Here is a 16,994-nt window from a genome sequence, read left to right on the forward strand (position 1 = left end):
GTTAGAGTAGGGTTGAGAAAATGAGTCCGCCCTGTGGAATACGGGCGTTTGGAGAATTCCACCACCTCACCCCACCTCATGCTGCCGTTGACGGGGAGAGCGTCCTTTGATATACTTACTTATTTGGGCTTATGAGCCTAAAATACCACAGTGCCTGAAGTCTTCAATTAATGTATGTTACCAGTGATATACGGCATTGAGATGTGACCTGTGACTATGGGCTAAGCATTGAGACGACTCACAGCCCCTCAGCGAGCTATGAAGAGTGCTATGCTCGGTGTTTTTCCACGCGATCAAATGACAAATGAAAAGATCCGTAGAAGAACGAGTCACACACATAGCCCAGTGGATTAGCAGGCTAAAGTAGCGTGGGCAGGCAGGCAGTGGCATATAGAATTGACGGCAGATGGGGCAAAAAAGTTCTCAAGTGGAAAACACATATCGGTAAGCGCAGCTTTGAACGGCCATCTGTAAGGTGGACAGACGACTTGATAAAGATCGCTGGAACACGCTAGATGCAGGCCTCTTTGACAGGTCTAGTCCGTCTCCGTCTCGAGATCTTTGTGGGTGGCATGTCTTCAGCAGTAGATTTTATGTAGCTGATAATGATGATGACTATCATCAGCCTTATGAAGTCTTCTACTCAGCATAGGCATCCCTTATTACCATTGCTGGATTAGTGTAATTATATATTCATTCAATAAAATATTCATTTGAAAAAACAAAAATATTTATGATAATAGAATTCAAATTTAGACGTCAATAAGCCTTAATTTATTATTCATATCTGGAATATCTGGTCAATATCGCCGATAATAATTATATTATAACGGACATTCTAATACCATCATGCAAGACATTGCGGCCCTTTAATGATAAAAGTAATAAAGATCTGAATCATTTGTTGCCTGATAAAATTACATGCTGTTTTCTTTTTCATGACTACGTAATACTGAGAGAATATATGGCATGCACCACTGATGTAATTGTGGAGAAATATTAATGTCAATAATATCATATCGTATGCATTATTTCTTTACACTTAAAACTATTACAAAATTATTTCCAAATTATATTCCTAAATATCTCCATGAAGCAGGACGATAAAGAAATCAATAAAACAAAATTTTAAATAAAAATATATTAAAATAATTTATTAACAGCTATCGGCAATTCTATGAACAATTTCAGAACGCCCATCACACATAAGATAACAACTTAAAGGGCCATATTGGCGACTGCCGCGAGGAGTACCACCATCGCAGAAAGGAAGCTGGTGGCTGCCGAATCTGGGACAGGTTCTGGTAGAACTGGGGTCACTGGCTCCGAAATGCTCGGTGGTGCTACAGTCGTAGTTGTAGTGGTGGTGGTAGGAGCAGCAGTTGACTGCTGGATTGCCTCGTTACCATTTGTGAAGTAAGTGTTCATGTCAGATTGGACAGCTGCGGCCCAAGCGATGCTCTCGCGGGACGATTCGGCGCCGTTGTACACAGCTTGGTAACTGTTGCCGAGCTGCGTCCGAGTCTGATTTGCCCACGCTTGGAACTGAAAAAAATGTTAATGCAAATTTTAATTTTCGTAAAGCAATCCTGATTTGGATTTGCTTAGGAAAGATAGAATTGCCAAATATTTAGTAATGATGGTAAGTCACTGTAAGATATAAGACTTCAGTAGTATCGTGTAAGTATAGATCTGTTCCTATTTGCATTATAATTTGATTATTAATTCTTGCGGTTTTGACACCGTTTAGTGCATAATCGTTACAATATAGACAGCTTGCACGTCACAGCATTCAATTGTTTACAAAACAATTTGATTATTATACCCTGATTAATAACGTTCATTACTATCGACATCATATGCTTCAAAATCAATAATATGTAAAAAAATGTCTTACGGCATTTATTTCAGCCTCGGTCCGCAGTCTTGAAGAAACGTACGAGATGGGAATATTCGGCGTGCCAAAACTGAAAAACAAAACATCATACATCATACACCTATATTCTATAATAATATATAAAGCTGAAGAGTTTGTTTATTCGTTTATTTAAACGTACTTATCTTAGAAACTACAAAACTTTTTATTCCGGGAAAATATAAAGTAGTACTTTTATCGTGGAAAATTTTTTCACGCTGGTGAAGCTTATATTCCAGTCAATGTAAGCAAAGCAGAGCAAAGTTCATAAGAATACCAGCCCTATATTATATACTACCAAAACATGGGTGTCGCCTGCTACTTTGAGTTGCTATGAAGGGAAAAGGTGTCATAAATGCATGCCACTGCTGATCATGGCTTACAGGAGTTGTAGTGGTGGGTGTGAGGGCGGGAGAGTCTCTACTATTGAAAATGAGGGTTAGGTTAAAACACACTAAACATACCTTTGATATTCTTATGGAACATTCTGAGGTATGTCTGTTACCCCACGATGCTTTCCTTCACCGTTAATGCTAGCGGTAACGCATAGTCAATACAAACGTAACTTCAAAAAGTTATCTTAATCACAATTGATGTTAACAACATAGTACTCTAAAATACGAAGAATTCAGAATAAACATACGCTTCGGTGACTCTAGCGAGGTTGTTCTGGATGTATTGGAAGACGATTTGTGTGTTCCCTTCATTGCCGGTGACGGCTCCATTGAAGGCATTGGTGTAGTCTTGAGGACGAATGATGGTGTTCCTCAAAACGATGTTGTTGAGGAACCTGCAACATTGGATTTAGATCAAAAGAAGTTTCAGAAACATGAAGATACAAGTATAAATTGATAGCACTTGCTCAATACATTTAAAATATTTACAACGTTTATATCTTTTAGGTATATACTGCTTATACACGATACGGATAAGCCGATAAAAAGCAGGTTTTATACATTGTGTACAGTGATCGCTATCCAGACGGATACAAAGTATACCACCACTTATCTTTGCATCATTTGAGTATAATATAGGTCGATGTCTGATATAAAAGTAGTACGTGACAAAATATCTTAATGACTTACGAATTCAAAGAGGTTTGATGAGGAGTGCAACCCAGCACCAAGAGGATCTGTATCTTCTCTGTGTAGACGTTGTGGTTCAGGAACCGGTTGTACAAGAAGTCGTAGTCTGCGGTGGTGCCTTGGCGGAGAGCGTTGCAGTATACCCAGTTGCGGCTGTCTACTGGTACTCTATGAGAAAATGTATTTGTCAAGGTCTAGTTTGTACTTATGATAATATACTAATACTAATGATATACTAGGTGTTGCTCGCTGCTTCCCCCGCCTGTGAACCCTTCTCCGTTATAAAGTTATAACAATGTAACGAATCGTAACGCCACCTGTGTGACGCTAACGCCATCTATTTAAAAATAAAATTTCAAAAATAATACATTTCCCAACGGAGTAAATTACAGGGTTAAAAAGTAACCCATATGTCAATCCAAGATATAGTCTACCATAAGTGCCAAATTTCATTCAATCCGTTCCACTGTTTCTACGTTTACTAGGAACGAACATCCAAACATTCACATACTTTAGTATTTATATTAATAAGATTATAATATTAATAGGATTCCTTACACTGAAATTATGGATAAAATATTAGAAGATATGATTATTTTTTGTTACTTTAAATGACGAGACGAGCTTGCCGTTCACCTGATGGTAAGTGATACGACCGCCCATAAACAGTAAAAACACCATCCAATACCTTGAATTACAAAGTATAGTTTGGTATTCCATTGCGCTCGCCATCTTGAGACATGAGATCTAAAGTCTTATTATGTCTAGTAGTTACACTGGCCACAATTTTATTATAAACCCTTTATTATATACGGGTTAATAAAAATGGTTAACCAAAACAAAAGGTAAGGAAGACCGGTTAATCTTTTAGCCAATTTCTGCCCATCCTAGTAAGTTCCCTTTCTTCTCTCACTCTGCTTTCTCCCATCTCCTTCCTCACTCTCCACCTGCAGTCGTTAAGCCGTGAGATTCCAGTATCCCTTTCGCAGGTTTCCCCGATGTTGGCTGAAGTGACGTATAAACATAAAAAAATGGGTTCCAGTGGCGGATTGTCAAAATACTTACTCGACTGCGTTGTTGCGTAGAGCTTGGAACTGCGCGGTGGCAGCTGTACGACACGCGGCGACGTTGACATTACACATCAGTGGGGCCAGCTGGTACCTGAGGTACGACCTCATGAAGCTCTCATTCGGGACCGGGTAGTAGGTCAGCTCCGACATGACCCTTGATGCCCATTGGGCGATCATATTCTGAACAAAATTCATGACATAAACAAAATAAATATATAAATAAAATAAAGAAGGATAATTTATTTTATATGCACTTGAAATATCCTTTGTATACGAGGTGTAAAGGCTGGAATTGTGACTTAAGTAAGTTTGACTAGTACAAGAATTAGCCTGTATATATCCGGTTTCAAAGATGCTAGCATAATTGTATTAATTGGCGAAGGATCAACATCATCATTTCTCGTCCCCTTCAGGTGCAGTCTCTTTGCCATCCCCATATAAAAATTAAACTAACAAATAATATACGCACATGAAGACGAGTCAATTCAGGGGTTCCGGCGAGACGATTTCTGATCCAGTTAAATCCAGTTACCGCGGCAACCCATGGTGTAGGCAGTCTCGTTCTCCAAGAACGAGAGGATGTTGAATGCTCTATTATAGGTCATGATCCCGGAGCGAGCGAATTGAAAGACATCATTCACGATCTATAAACAGTAAGAACAATGTCATGATATTCGAATTACAGTGTCAGAAAACAGAATTAACCATTCAGGTATATTAATAATAGTATAATATGCAGAATTTTTGTGCATCAAACTAGTATCTAAAAATCCTATTTTATATTATTGTGTATTTAATGAAAATTTAAAAATGTATGTACCTGGGCTCTGTTGTACTCGTGGATTTGAGTCCTCTGTGCACCTCGAAGAGCCAAAACAATGAGATTCCAAGTATAATCATCATAGTTGACGCGGTAGAAACCTGCAAAATTCGAAGCACATAGTATTTTCACTTCAGATGATTTCACTGAAATCTTTTGTTAAACGGTTTCAAATCCATATTTCGTTATAAACTTGCCAGTAAAAAATTGCTAGAATTTTACAAAAACACATTTTTATTAAAAACTAGCTTCCGCTCGCAGCTTCGCCCGCGTGGATTTCGGACTTCAAAAATGGAGCCGGTCGCGAACGTTCGAGAATGTTCGTTTTACGAAGCTACTCGCTAGGTGATTCGCTTGCCTCTAGGTGCCAAGCAAGCCGCCTGCGTGTGCGTTCGCGACCTTATATATATACAAAAATAATCCTTATAACATGATTCAGTATTCACACATGATGGCTTATTATTAGCGTATTTCATGTATAACTTTGGTGTTTCTATACCGATTTCTATGATTCTTTTTTATGGAATATTTAATAATGTTAACTTTTTTAATTAGGGATGACTGAGAGTGTTATAAGCGTAAGAGTAGACAAATATAATGAGAAAGCTTCGAACTGCTAAGCTATCGGGATTTACACGTGTTATTGTGAGTCAACCATAAAAGATAGACATATGCTGTCGTGGGATATTTTTTACATAATTTTAAGGAGAACATTTCCGTCATACATGATTTCTGTGTAGCTTTAACCATTAAGGTTGCACACGCGACGGAAGCTTAAAAATGGAGTAACTTCTCCCGTTTTCCCAACATTTCCCTTCACTGCTCTGCTCCTATTAATTGTAGCGTGATGAAAAGTATACTATAACCAGCACAGGAGTATGACAAATAATTGTACCAAGTTTCGTTAAAATCCGTCGAGTAGTTTTTGTTTCTATAACGGTTATACAGACAGACAGATAGACAGACAGACAGACAAAAATTTGACTAATTGCATTTTTGGCATCAGTATCGATCCATAATTACCCCCTGATAGTTATTTTGGAAATATATTTCATGTACAGAATTGACCTCTCTACAGATTTATTATAAGTATAGAAGATATAGATAAGTATTAAAACATAATTGTAATTTAATATTTACAGCCAATTAACATCGTTTATGAGAGAAATTTATTAACCGAAAGCTCGCAAGTTAAATTGTCACTTAACGTTAAGAATTCTACAATACTATAAACAATTATCAGACCACCAAAATAAAGTAATAGCTCACCACGCTACTTAAAAAGCTAAGGTTATAAACGAAGCCCTACCTGTCTGCTGTTTGTTGAAAATAACCCATTCATCACCGACGGAACCGCGGTTGATAATCTGCACAGCTTTCGACAAGATGTGCGTGGGCTTAGTGTTAGCGAAGTCGGGGTTGCTGGCGGTCGCGAAAGATATCGGCACGATGTAGTTAGTGTTAACATTAGAGTACCCGCTGTTAATGTTGAAGCGGCGCTGAAACAAACATAGTTTTGTAGATAGATTTTGAATCATACACTTTCACAAATTCTCGCCCTTTATCCCCGAAGGAGCAGGCGGAGGCGCAGCTGGTGCACCCACTTACCACCATGGATCTTCCGTCCCATTATGTGGGAGCAAGCCTATCGCCATATCATACGAAATTCTATACACCGGGCTGGTACTGACTAGAAAAACCTAAAAATCACTTTGTCCGACCCAGGGATCAAACCCAATATCTCAGCACTCCAGCTATACAATAATACAGCCACGCCATTGAGGCAATATCACATTCCATCGGTGTGTATGGCCGATGTAATTTGCAGTCAGAGTAAATGAGACAAAACATATAACTATGACAGACGTAAATAGTGTAAGGCCTTAAGTATATGACGTGAAATTATTTTATTCTCACCTGATAGACAGTCATTTGACCGGTTTGATGATTAACATCGACGTTAAGCACTGGATGACCACTTTGCTCTGTCCAACTTCTGTAGTATTCGATGAAATTGAAGTCTTGTCCATATTCAGATATTGCTCCGGTTGCGTTGGCAGCTCTCTCCAGAGATTGGAAGAGGTCGATCGGGGAAACAATATTAAAGGCCCTAACATAAATAGGTAAGCAAACATTAATAAATAAATAAAATAATCTTATGCACAAACATGAGCTTACAGAAAACGCAAAAGTATTTTCTGTCATATTGTCGATATTATATATTTTTTTCATGACTACGGTCTAATGGTCTAAATGGCCTAATAGGGATTAAACTGGACTGGTCTTGTAAATATTGTAGATGGTACTACCAAAAAGTTATTCAAAAAAAATGTATTCTCATTTCCCAAACAAAATGAAGGCTATTCTAAAAAAGGAGTTTTTGTAACTAAATATCCTGTCAATCTCTTACATCCTAATTGACCCAAATCAACACAATTTTACAATAGAATCCCTACAATATCTTACCTTTCGACCAAATAGTTCCTAAGTCCTTGTCTGTGAACATCAAAGCCGAGGAGGTGCTCAGTCATTCTAATGATAGAAGCGCCTTTGTTGTACGAGATGGTAGAAAACATCCCGCTGACTTGCGCTGGAGTGTTGATACCAGAGGTCGAGAGGGGGTGAGGGTTGTTGGCGGAATCACTAAGTAAGGAAGCTTGGAGTTGTTCGGTGATGAAACGTTCTCCTAAGCCCATGTAGGTTTCCACCTAAAAGATTAACATATAAAATTATAATGTCCCATGATGTCATTTGTCCAATAAGTTCAATAAAATATGCTACAAATCATTAAGGCTGTGAAATCGTTTTGGATGAACCTAGTTACTACGGATCATCATGAACGCCTACAATACCATACATGATACGTTCACATGTAGGGGACTTCAACTCCTTAAAACTATGATACTCTATAAAGGTCTATTTAACGTACCCAATCAGTGAGGAAGTACTGGTAGTATCTGGCAAAGCCTTCGTTGAGCCAAAGCACGTCCCACCATTCGCAAGTGACGAGGTTTCCGAACCACATGTGGGCGATCTCGTGGGATAGTATGTAAGCGATCACCTGTTTGTAATAACTGCTTGTGTGATTCGCATCGTACATCAGGTATGCTTCTCTGTGCATAAAAAATTCAAACTGATCACTTAAATAACCAAACAGACTAATGATTTCTTATGTTCACCCGAATGTTAGATATTGAAATTATACTAATTTTCGGATACGGATTTTATTTAAATAAAATACTAAAACCACGATAGAATCCCAAAATTAGTTTAATTTCAACAAATAGACTAATTTAAGAAAATAATATTGGGTTTGTTTTAACCTAGCTGGAGTAATATGAAAAAACAAAATCATTTTTATTCTGGCATAACACAACTAATAGCAAGTAGATTGCAGGATACTCCCAAATGAGCTCCGCTATGTCGATGCATATAGCGGAAAAAAAATATCAGAAAATCATCAGCAATACTAAAAGACTCAAAAAGAAACTGACCTGTACGTAAGAAGACCCCAGTTTTCCATAGCACCAGCTGAGAAGTCAGGGATGGAGGCTTGAGTCATCTTAAGATTGGGATCCATGGTATAGAAGTCCATGGCTGTGTGCTTACTCATCTCAGCGAGAAGCTCTTGACCGACGTCGAAAGCGTATTGACCCTGACCAGCAGAAAGTGCGCCAGGTCGGGCAATAACCTCATACATGACGACATTGTTTTGTCTTAATTCTAGCGAATCGTACTCCGCAACGATCAGAGCGATGAGGTAAGTTGACATGTAGGGCGTCGTGTGGTAGATATCATCCTGGAAGTTCCTGTGAAAAAAAGAAAATTCGCTACAAAGACCTAACTTTTTGCTCTGATATATATTTTCAGTTATATCATAGATAAGAAATAATATAATACCCAATAGAATGAGTCTTAACCTACAAAATGGTATTCAGAAGCAATATTACTTTTTCTATACCATAGTGTGAGATAATGGCAAGCTTATCATCAAACAAATTGCAATCCAACGAAACCCACAACTATATTTTGGCATTTAAATACAAATTTGTTACACAGCCTGGTAATCAAATAAGAGAAAACTTGTAAAATACGATTCATTTCCCAAATAGGCTCCCTCTAAAAGCCGATATGTACTTTTGGTATAACACACACTAAAAACGAATGTAAAACGTGTATTAGAATCAATTATTCAAACGTACAAGACACTAGAGGCTCTGGTCTCCTTAATCCTGGTACAGGACCAGCTTCTGAAATTATTAGGTCGAGTGATGGTTATGTCGAAATTGGCCTTGAAACTGGGTTCGTCGTAGCAAGGGAAGGCGTAGCGCGCAGACGTCGCTTGAAACTGGGTGGTAGCCATCCAACTGAAAAAGAATAATTGCGCTAAAAATTATAATTCTATACACTTTTAGGTTGACTCCTAACAATTATAGCTTATGTACATTTCTCGATAGTTTAAAAACTTCATGAGTTTAGGATCTTGAAGACTCGATAGACAATCGGGCCATAGCAGAACGTGATAATATTTTCGTCGAATAAAAACGGTGGGGTTACGTAATGGGAGAAAGTTGCAACGCCATGTCTGTGTGGCCATTTTTTTAAAATTTCGTCGTTGCTCGCCTTTCTTTCGACTTTATTATCACCCTTACTTAATAACAATATCATCATTGTTAATTATGTAAAACTTAACGTTAAAGATATTTTAGCACTTCCTTATTTCCTAATGTGTTACTATCTGCATATTGTTTTACAAAATATATTCATCAACTTTGGCTTAGTTGTATTGGTTGCTTTAATGTCGTATAAAACACAAATTAATAAATTAACTATACCTGACTGTTTCGCTGTTAGGGTTGTTCCTGTACCAACTCTCGTAAATACCATACATGTCAGTGCGCATAGCGGCACCAAAGTTGATGGTCAGAGTGTAGATAACAGGGGTCGAAGGATTGTAATTCAAAGTGCCGCTGGTCAAGCGAACTCTCAAGAACTGGTACTGCTGATCCAGGCTGTAGGTTTGAGGAATGATGGCGGATCCTTGCTGCAGGACCACGGATTGGATTGTCACGTGGTCAGAATGGATGACAATTTCGTTGACGCCAGACTGTGTAGCGAAGAGCTGGATTGCCACATTACCGGTGTATGTCCTTCTGGACATATCTATGGTCCAATGAACATTGTACCGCGAAGGTCTTGTGGTGGTAGGTAGACGATAGGCAGAATTACGTGTCACACCTGACGTCATCGCGACTTCTTGTTCATCGATATTCTCGAAAATCTCTCCTTTGAGTTTTTCATCACCGAAGATGGTAGACGCTGTCCGCATCACCGGCGGGTCGAAGGAGACGGCGTTGGATAGAACGCATGCCAGCGCCAAAATTATAAATTTTGATGTCAGCATCTGAAATTAATACCAAACATTTAATTGTGGAATTTATAGCGTTCTTACCACCTAGTTCTAAAAATATACATTTATATTATATCTACCAACTACAATAATTATACTGGACCTGATGATGACGCTGTAAACGGAAAATGATTTAAATTAGATCAATCAATAAAACGTATCTATCTAAGACTTTTCCGGTAGAATTTAGAAAGATATGTAAAATTTGTCAACTTAAATAAGACTAGCACGGTAGAAAAAAGTCTTAACTCTCTCAGTAGTAGAGGATGCTGCAAAGTTATTAACAGGATGACGTTGCATCATTCACTGGATTTGTGATACCAACTAAACTCACTACTGTATTGCTATTACTTTACAGTCAATAATCGTACTATACTTATTCCTAAACCTTTCTAATCTTATAACAAATAAATGTAAACATTTGCAAAAGTATTTAAATCTTAGAAGGTAATGCTAACACCGCTAAACGGATTTTGATCACATTTGCCTTATTTATAAAACTTGTCCTGAATTAAAATATTGTATACTTTTACCCGGAGAATATACAGGGTTTTTATACCGGAAAACTCGTCAGGGCGAACGAATAAATTCTAATTAAATAAATAGGCATATAGTCAATATCAATAATAAAATAACGAATGACAAAAGCCGTTTCTTTTAAAACGATTAATCTTATTGATTGATTAGGATTCGTACACAAAATTACAGGAACACGCGCCAAAAACATTAAAGAACACAAATCTGATAATGTTATCAAGCGAAACTCGAATAATTTTTGATAATGTCCAAAGACTGAGGATTAATTTTTAAGGGCCGAATATCAGTTGCTGTGGATCACGTTACCTATATTTCGATACTATCGCGTATTTTGATTATTACGTGGTGACTTTTAATCGATGAGGAGCAATTTTGGAAAAATATAAATGAAAAATTTAAGCTGTCTGTGAAATATGGTGAAAATTTGTTTAATTGACCAATTTTCACCTCACGATAATTTAACCTACTAATCCTGCATACATTTCAATTCATAAAACTCATATATGAAATACAAAAAAAAAGGAAATTTGAAAATTTAATCCAAAAAATATGGAATATAAGTAGTAAATAGTAAACTCAATAATATATTACGTAATACATAAATTTTATTCGTTCTTGGTTATGGAATTTTCAAAAATATGTGAATATTCCATAGATTATTACCTTTTCACCTTTTCAGTGGTACTCAGAGGTATAACTCCTCAACGCGATAGTCGTACTGCGTGCGAAACACATTAGTTGTGTTTTTGCGTTGGGTTTAGTTGACTCTACTTCTTACATACATATATATAGCATCACACCTTTTCCCCTTTTCAGTGGTACTCAGAGGTGTAACTCCTCAGCGCGATAGTCGTATCGTGAGCGAAACACAACTATGCCATTGAGACGCTCTATTTTTTACTAACACAAAAAAGCAAAAAATAAAAATTATTTCAACAAAAAATTAAACCGCCTTCAAAAACCACTCAAAACCAAAAAAATATTTCACATTACAGTTATATATTGGAAACCAATTTTGGAGTCGGTGCCTAATTAAAATTCCTAGTTAAGCTAAATAAATACATTAACAAATATTCGAAAACAATGTGCTGCCAGCGTACAAAGTCAGCAAGTCAGATCATCACCGGAGATGAACGCACCGCCGCAGCACAGCTAATGGAAGCTATTAAGGAAATATTTAAATTTATGAACTGTACACTACCCAAATTCTTCCCCTGTTACATATAGCTGGTCAAATGTAGGTATATTACACTCCCTGCACAGAAAAAAGAGGAAAGAAAATGATGAAACACCATACATGTGCTTGGTATTACACCTTTCACTGTGTATGCTTGTTAGTAGTAAACGCAAACCTACTCCTTTTAATTGATTTGAAAGAAATGTAGCTCATAGATGGACTATGCAACAAATATAGCTGAACTAGCAACTTTAATTAGGCACCGACTCCAAAATTGGTATCCAATATATAATTGTAATGTCAAATATTTTTTTTGGTTATTAGTGGTTTTTGAAGGTGGTTTAATTTTTTGTTAAAATTATTATTTTTTAAATTAAACGTTCATAGCGGTATATACTCAAATTATATCATTAACCCTTTTCAATTTCTAATTTAATTCCAATAAAATCTATATTCCAAAATTGATTCTTACCTTGTAGTGTTCGGAGACGGCACCAACTTCGCAGGCACTGTACCCACAATTGGATTGAAACAAAAAAAAAATATGAAAATATACACATTTTTTAAATATCATTGTGACACATTATTACCCATATCTCGATAGCGTATTAGCATAATCTGCCTAACAATTATTATCATCACCTAATTTGAGTTTTCGGTCCGAGCGTACTACTCATGGCACGTGCCGTTATACAAACGACAGTACAGATTAGTCGACTAATTTATTCCATCATCATCAGCCGCAGGATGTCCACTTTTGAACATGGGCCTACCCCAAAGATTTCCAGATTGAGTTATTAGAAGCGGCCCGCATCCAGCGAACAAAACGAAAACTAATCCCACTATCATTGCGTACCCTCGTTAATCTAAACAATAAATCAGCATTAAGTACAAATTTATAAAATGATTTATATCATAGTTATGTTTGCTTTGTAATTATTAGTTGGTAGATTTTAGTTTAAATTTGTCTTTTTTTTGTAAATTTGTGAGTGTTGTGTACTCCTATAATTGGTCACACATCAGAATGTGACTTTACTACTTTTATGTTATAAACAAGTAATGTGTGTACTCTTGGGGAACCATATTTAAATAAATAAATAAAACTCGCTGAGCGACTGTGAGTTTTCTTATACGCAGTTAGAGGCTACGTCTAAATGTCGTGTGTCATTACTGGTAACACAAATAGATTAAATTGTGCAATGTACCGAACGCTGCTAATTTATTTACATGACTAATATTTTCCTCTGGAACAAAATATTTAAAATTATTGAAAATCTGACACAGATGTTGCGTTATTCTTTAACTATGACACCTCGAGTGTCGAGGTGTTGAGGTGGAGTTATCCAGCTCGTTGTTACTAATAAGATGTGTTACCCTCAGAGTCTGTGTCGAGTCATTGCAGTGGAGGACGATCTCATTAACATTAATCTGAGTGGACGATATATAGATGGTGACCTCGCCTTCAAAGCTGAAGGTGGTAAGGCCGCTGACACCAGCAAGTACCACGAAAAATTATCGAATCAGTGTCACTGCGTCATGCCTAGGCCGGGTGGTGGTCGGTAGGCGGTAGTTCGGAAAACGCAGCATTCTGGTGAATTCGGCCCATTCTTCTTCTAGGACGGATATGGGGCTCAATGTAAGAACGCCCTGAAAAATAGTGACCCCCAAAAAATGGTAAATCCGAGATTAATCTGCGTACAAAAATAACACGTTTTACTTTACTTATAGTGATTGTCTAAAAGTAACAATAGTATTCGTTACTAAAAGACTAAACGATAGGCATATCTTAGATAAATATATTAGCCCAGGTTTTTTAATTAAATGTCTCACACCTCATCACTCCTTCGAACATTTGATCACCTATCATAATAGATATGTCTGATTTGCTTTGCATAATAATTAAGTATATCAATTACGTCAATATTATTTGAAAGTTTGATTATAATTACTCCGCTCGCTTTCAACTTTCTGTATTAGATTTTATTAGAGTAGATGTTAGCTTAACAATAACGCCTAGTGGTTCCGCCAAGATGACCCCCTTTATTATAATTTCAAACACAGTAATTAGTTGGCAGTCTAATCCCTATTCCTTCGTTTCTTTTTTCCGCACCCTTCTCCTTTACACTCACACGCTTGTCCTATCTGTCGCACGCGCCCTGCGCCAAACAATCTGCGCGGGCGCCATATTAATTTCGGTACTCGCCGCCGCCGCAGCCGTTGCTTTGGCTGTCGAAAATACGCAAAAATACGCATGCACTGGTGATAACGCTCACTTTTAACGCAACATAACACCTTGTGAGACCGAACGCTTGTGCTTTACTGTTGGCGCCTCCAGCTAGGCTATGGTGGTAATCTATTCTTAGCCGTGGTAAGGAATATTATGATGCCGCATTACTTTTACTCTCAATAATACATCTATAGCCTTTATTAATGACTGCTTACATGATAACAATGTTACAAAAGTGCCGATGAATTTTGAAAAATCAAACATATCCATTATACCTTTGTGAACGTAAAGATTTTATGGTGGAAATATATATATGGTTTCAGTTCCCATGCAGAAAAATACAAAATTCGTAAAAGTTTAATTCTAACAAAAAAATATTGCGTTTGGAATTTCAGTGCAATATAACGAAAGGCTTGTGTCATCATAGTATGATGAAAACAATATCAGCGAACCGTAGGTGTCCTAATTGTATTATGGCTTCCTTTTACCAAATATTCTGCTATTATTATTTTGTCACAACAGCAATAATTTATAAATATCGGCATTAGCCTAGCGAAGTTGCGATAATCGCATTGGAACGAACCGTCAAATTGTTACTTTTGCATATTGTCTGAATCCATTTCATATTTACATATTTTATTATTAATGTTAGTTTTAAGAGTGAAGGCTCACAGGTCACCGTTAACACCGTTATACATAACTACTAAAATATGATCAAAACAATTTCAAAGGAAGGTGAAAAGCCTATTGCCAATAGAAAATCCCGTGTCGGGAAATGAAACAAACTCCCCTAGACCTCAGTATTATTGTACCGCGCTCAAAATAATCGAATAAAACTATGCCCCCCAAGCAGTCAGTGAACTCCAAAAATTAAAGCACAGAACGTACCATCATTTCGGCGCCGGTTTTTGTAAACTGAACGAATCCGCAGGTCTTACCAGCCGTTAACCTAATCTTTACAATAACAATTCATATCTTATCAGTATTTAAATTTTAATTATTTAGATGATACAAAATGAAAATTAATCTTGGATACCGGTATAATTGTTTTTATCGTCACTCTTAAATCTGTTTTACATGAAAAATAAATAACTATTATAATAATTTGCAATAAGAAATTATATGGTATACGGTAGGGCTTCTCAAGCTAGAGCTCAGACGCAAGCTCATACTGATTATATAGAACATAATGTTAATGCGTAACCAAGTAGATAACCCATGTGTTCTGTCAGTCTGTATTATGTCCTGCAGAACGATACTCGAGTAGGTCAACATCGCTGGCACCAGATGTTATCATCATCAGACGATTGGCGCACATGTTATGCTAACAATGTGCCTACAGCAAGAGCTGTCAGAGTAATAAACTCCTTTCTAAATCAGGTTCAAACTGCCAATATTTATATAAGTATGCTATATTTAATTTAAGTAAATTATAATGTTAATTGTACTTAGTATAGTGTAACGTTGTGAGCGTTTTGGTTTAGCTCACAATTGTATATATTTAAAATAAATAAAAATAAATATATGTATAGATGTTTATTTTTCTTGAAGTTTTGGGTATAAGTAATCTGATAAGTAAACTTCTTATGCGCTGGACAGACAGAAAAGACGTTCATATAAAATGTATAGAAACGTCGCGACGCAAAATATACAGAAAAGACAGGGCGCGGACACGACGCAGACACGACGCTTACTCGCCTGCGCCTTATTGTAAAACATAAAAAAAGGACGGGGCACCATCGCGAGCGCCGCTGGACGGGGGTGCGGGTGTGGTGGGGCGCGGGTGTCGGCACTCGCGCGTCGCTGTCACACTAAACTACCTGCATCCTTCAGTAGTTGCGACGTATTTTGAGAAGGAAGATTATTGTATATAAGAGAGAATGCGGGGCGATTGTGTATTCAACGTTCAATTTTGTAGTTTAATTGAAAATCATCAAGTTCTCTTTGATTATATTAAACCGGAATATTACAATAACCCTCTGTATATTAGCAAGATACAGCAGCGCTATTAACACATCTTTATCTTCGGCAGAAGACATGACATGTCGTGACAAAATCGTACAGCTGAAAACCGTCATCTCTGGCGGCGCCCAACGTCACGTCCGTGCCTCGTCCCTTCTATACGTTTTAATGAATTGTGTTGGCGCCCCATCCGCGGCCTGTCTGCGCCCGGTCCTCGTCCCATATATTTTCTGCATGGTCCGCTATATTGAATAAAAATACGCGAAGAAATGAAGGAATCACGAGAAGCCATATAACAGACGAGCTTTTGCACGCGGCTTCGGCTGCGTGAAGGATTTTTCCAGAATAAAAGACCCGCAATTTATTTTGGTCACAGTGGCTTCCACGTAAAAGGTATACATAGGTAGATATATGCTGCCGCGGACTTATATTTAGAACTATTTAAGACAAACAATCTCCTGTACATCATCTTTGTCTAACTCCAAAGGTTTAGGCAACGTACGCCAAGACAGCATTTTTTTCCGACTTACTTGATATGTATCGCTATAGTAGCCTATGTGTTATTCTGATGCCAACCAAAGACCAATATTACTGTAAAGTTTCATACTAATCCGTTCAGTAGTTATTTCGTGAAAGAGGAACATTCATACATACATCCATCTTCACAAACATTCGCATTTATATTAGTAGGATCAAAAAGACATTTTTCGAAAACAAATTTTGATCTTGAATAAATTACAATTACCAAGATAGTATTCTTTATTTCTCTCCTTTTCGCTATTTCTCTCCTC

At 37.2% G+C, this 16,994-nt stretch overlaps 1 protein-coding gene across 1 annotated transcript; it reads right to left on the minus strand.

The window, feature by feature from the left end:
• Positions 1–1,126: 1,126 nt before the first annotated feature.
• LOC115449136 (membrane alanyl aminopeptidase) lies at positions 1,127–12,839 on the minus strand. Its single transcript, XM_030176861.2, is given in 16 exon segments — positions 1,127–1,545; positions 1,898–1,967; positions 2,559–2,705; positions 3,001–3,168; positions 4,066–4,250; positions 4,540–4,618; positions 4,620–4,714; positions 4,891–4,991; positions 6,200–6,389; positions 6,808–7,000; positions 7,357–7,598; positions 7,820–8,003; positions 8,385–8,699; positions 9,093–9,257; positions 9,726–10,294; positions 12,487–12,839. Coding segments are annotated over 16 exon segments (3,132 nt in total). The 5' UTR covers positions 12,589–12,839; the 3' UTR covers positions 1,127–1,218.
• Between the last annotated feature and the right edge of the window lie 4,155 nt (positions 12,840–16,994).

Source organism: Manduca sexta, chromosome 20 (genome assembly GCF_014839805.1).
Source record: "Manduca sexta isolate Smith_Timp_Sample1 chromosome 20, JHU_Msex_v1.0, whole genome shotgun sequence".
In the NCBI taxonomy this organism is placed as follows: Eukaryota; Metazoa; Arthropoda; class Insecta; order Lepidoptera; family Sphingidae; genus Manduca; species Manduca sexta.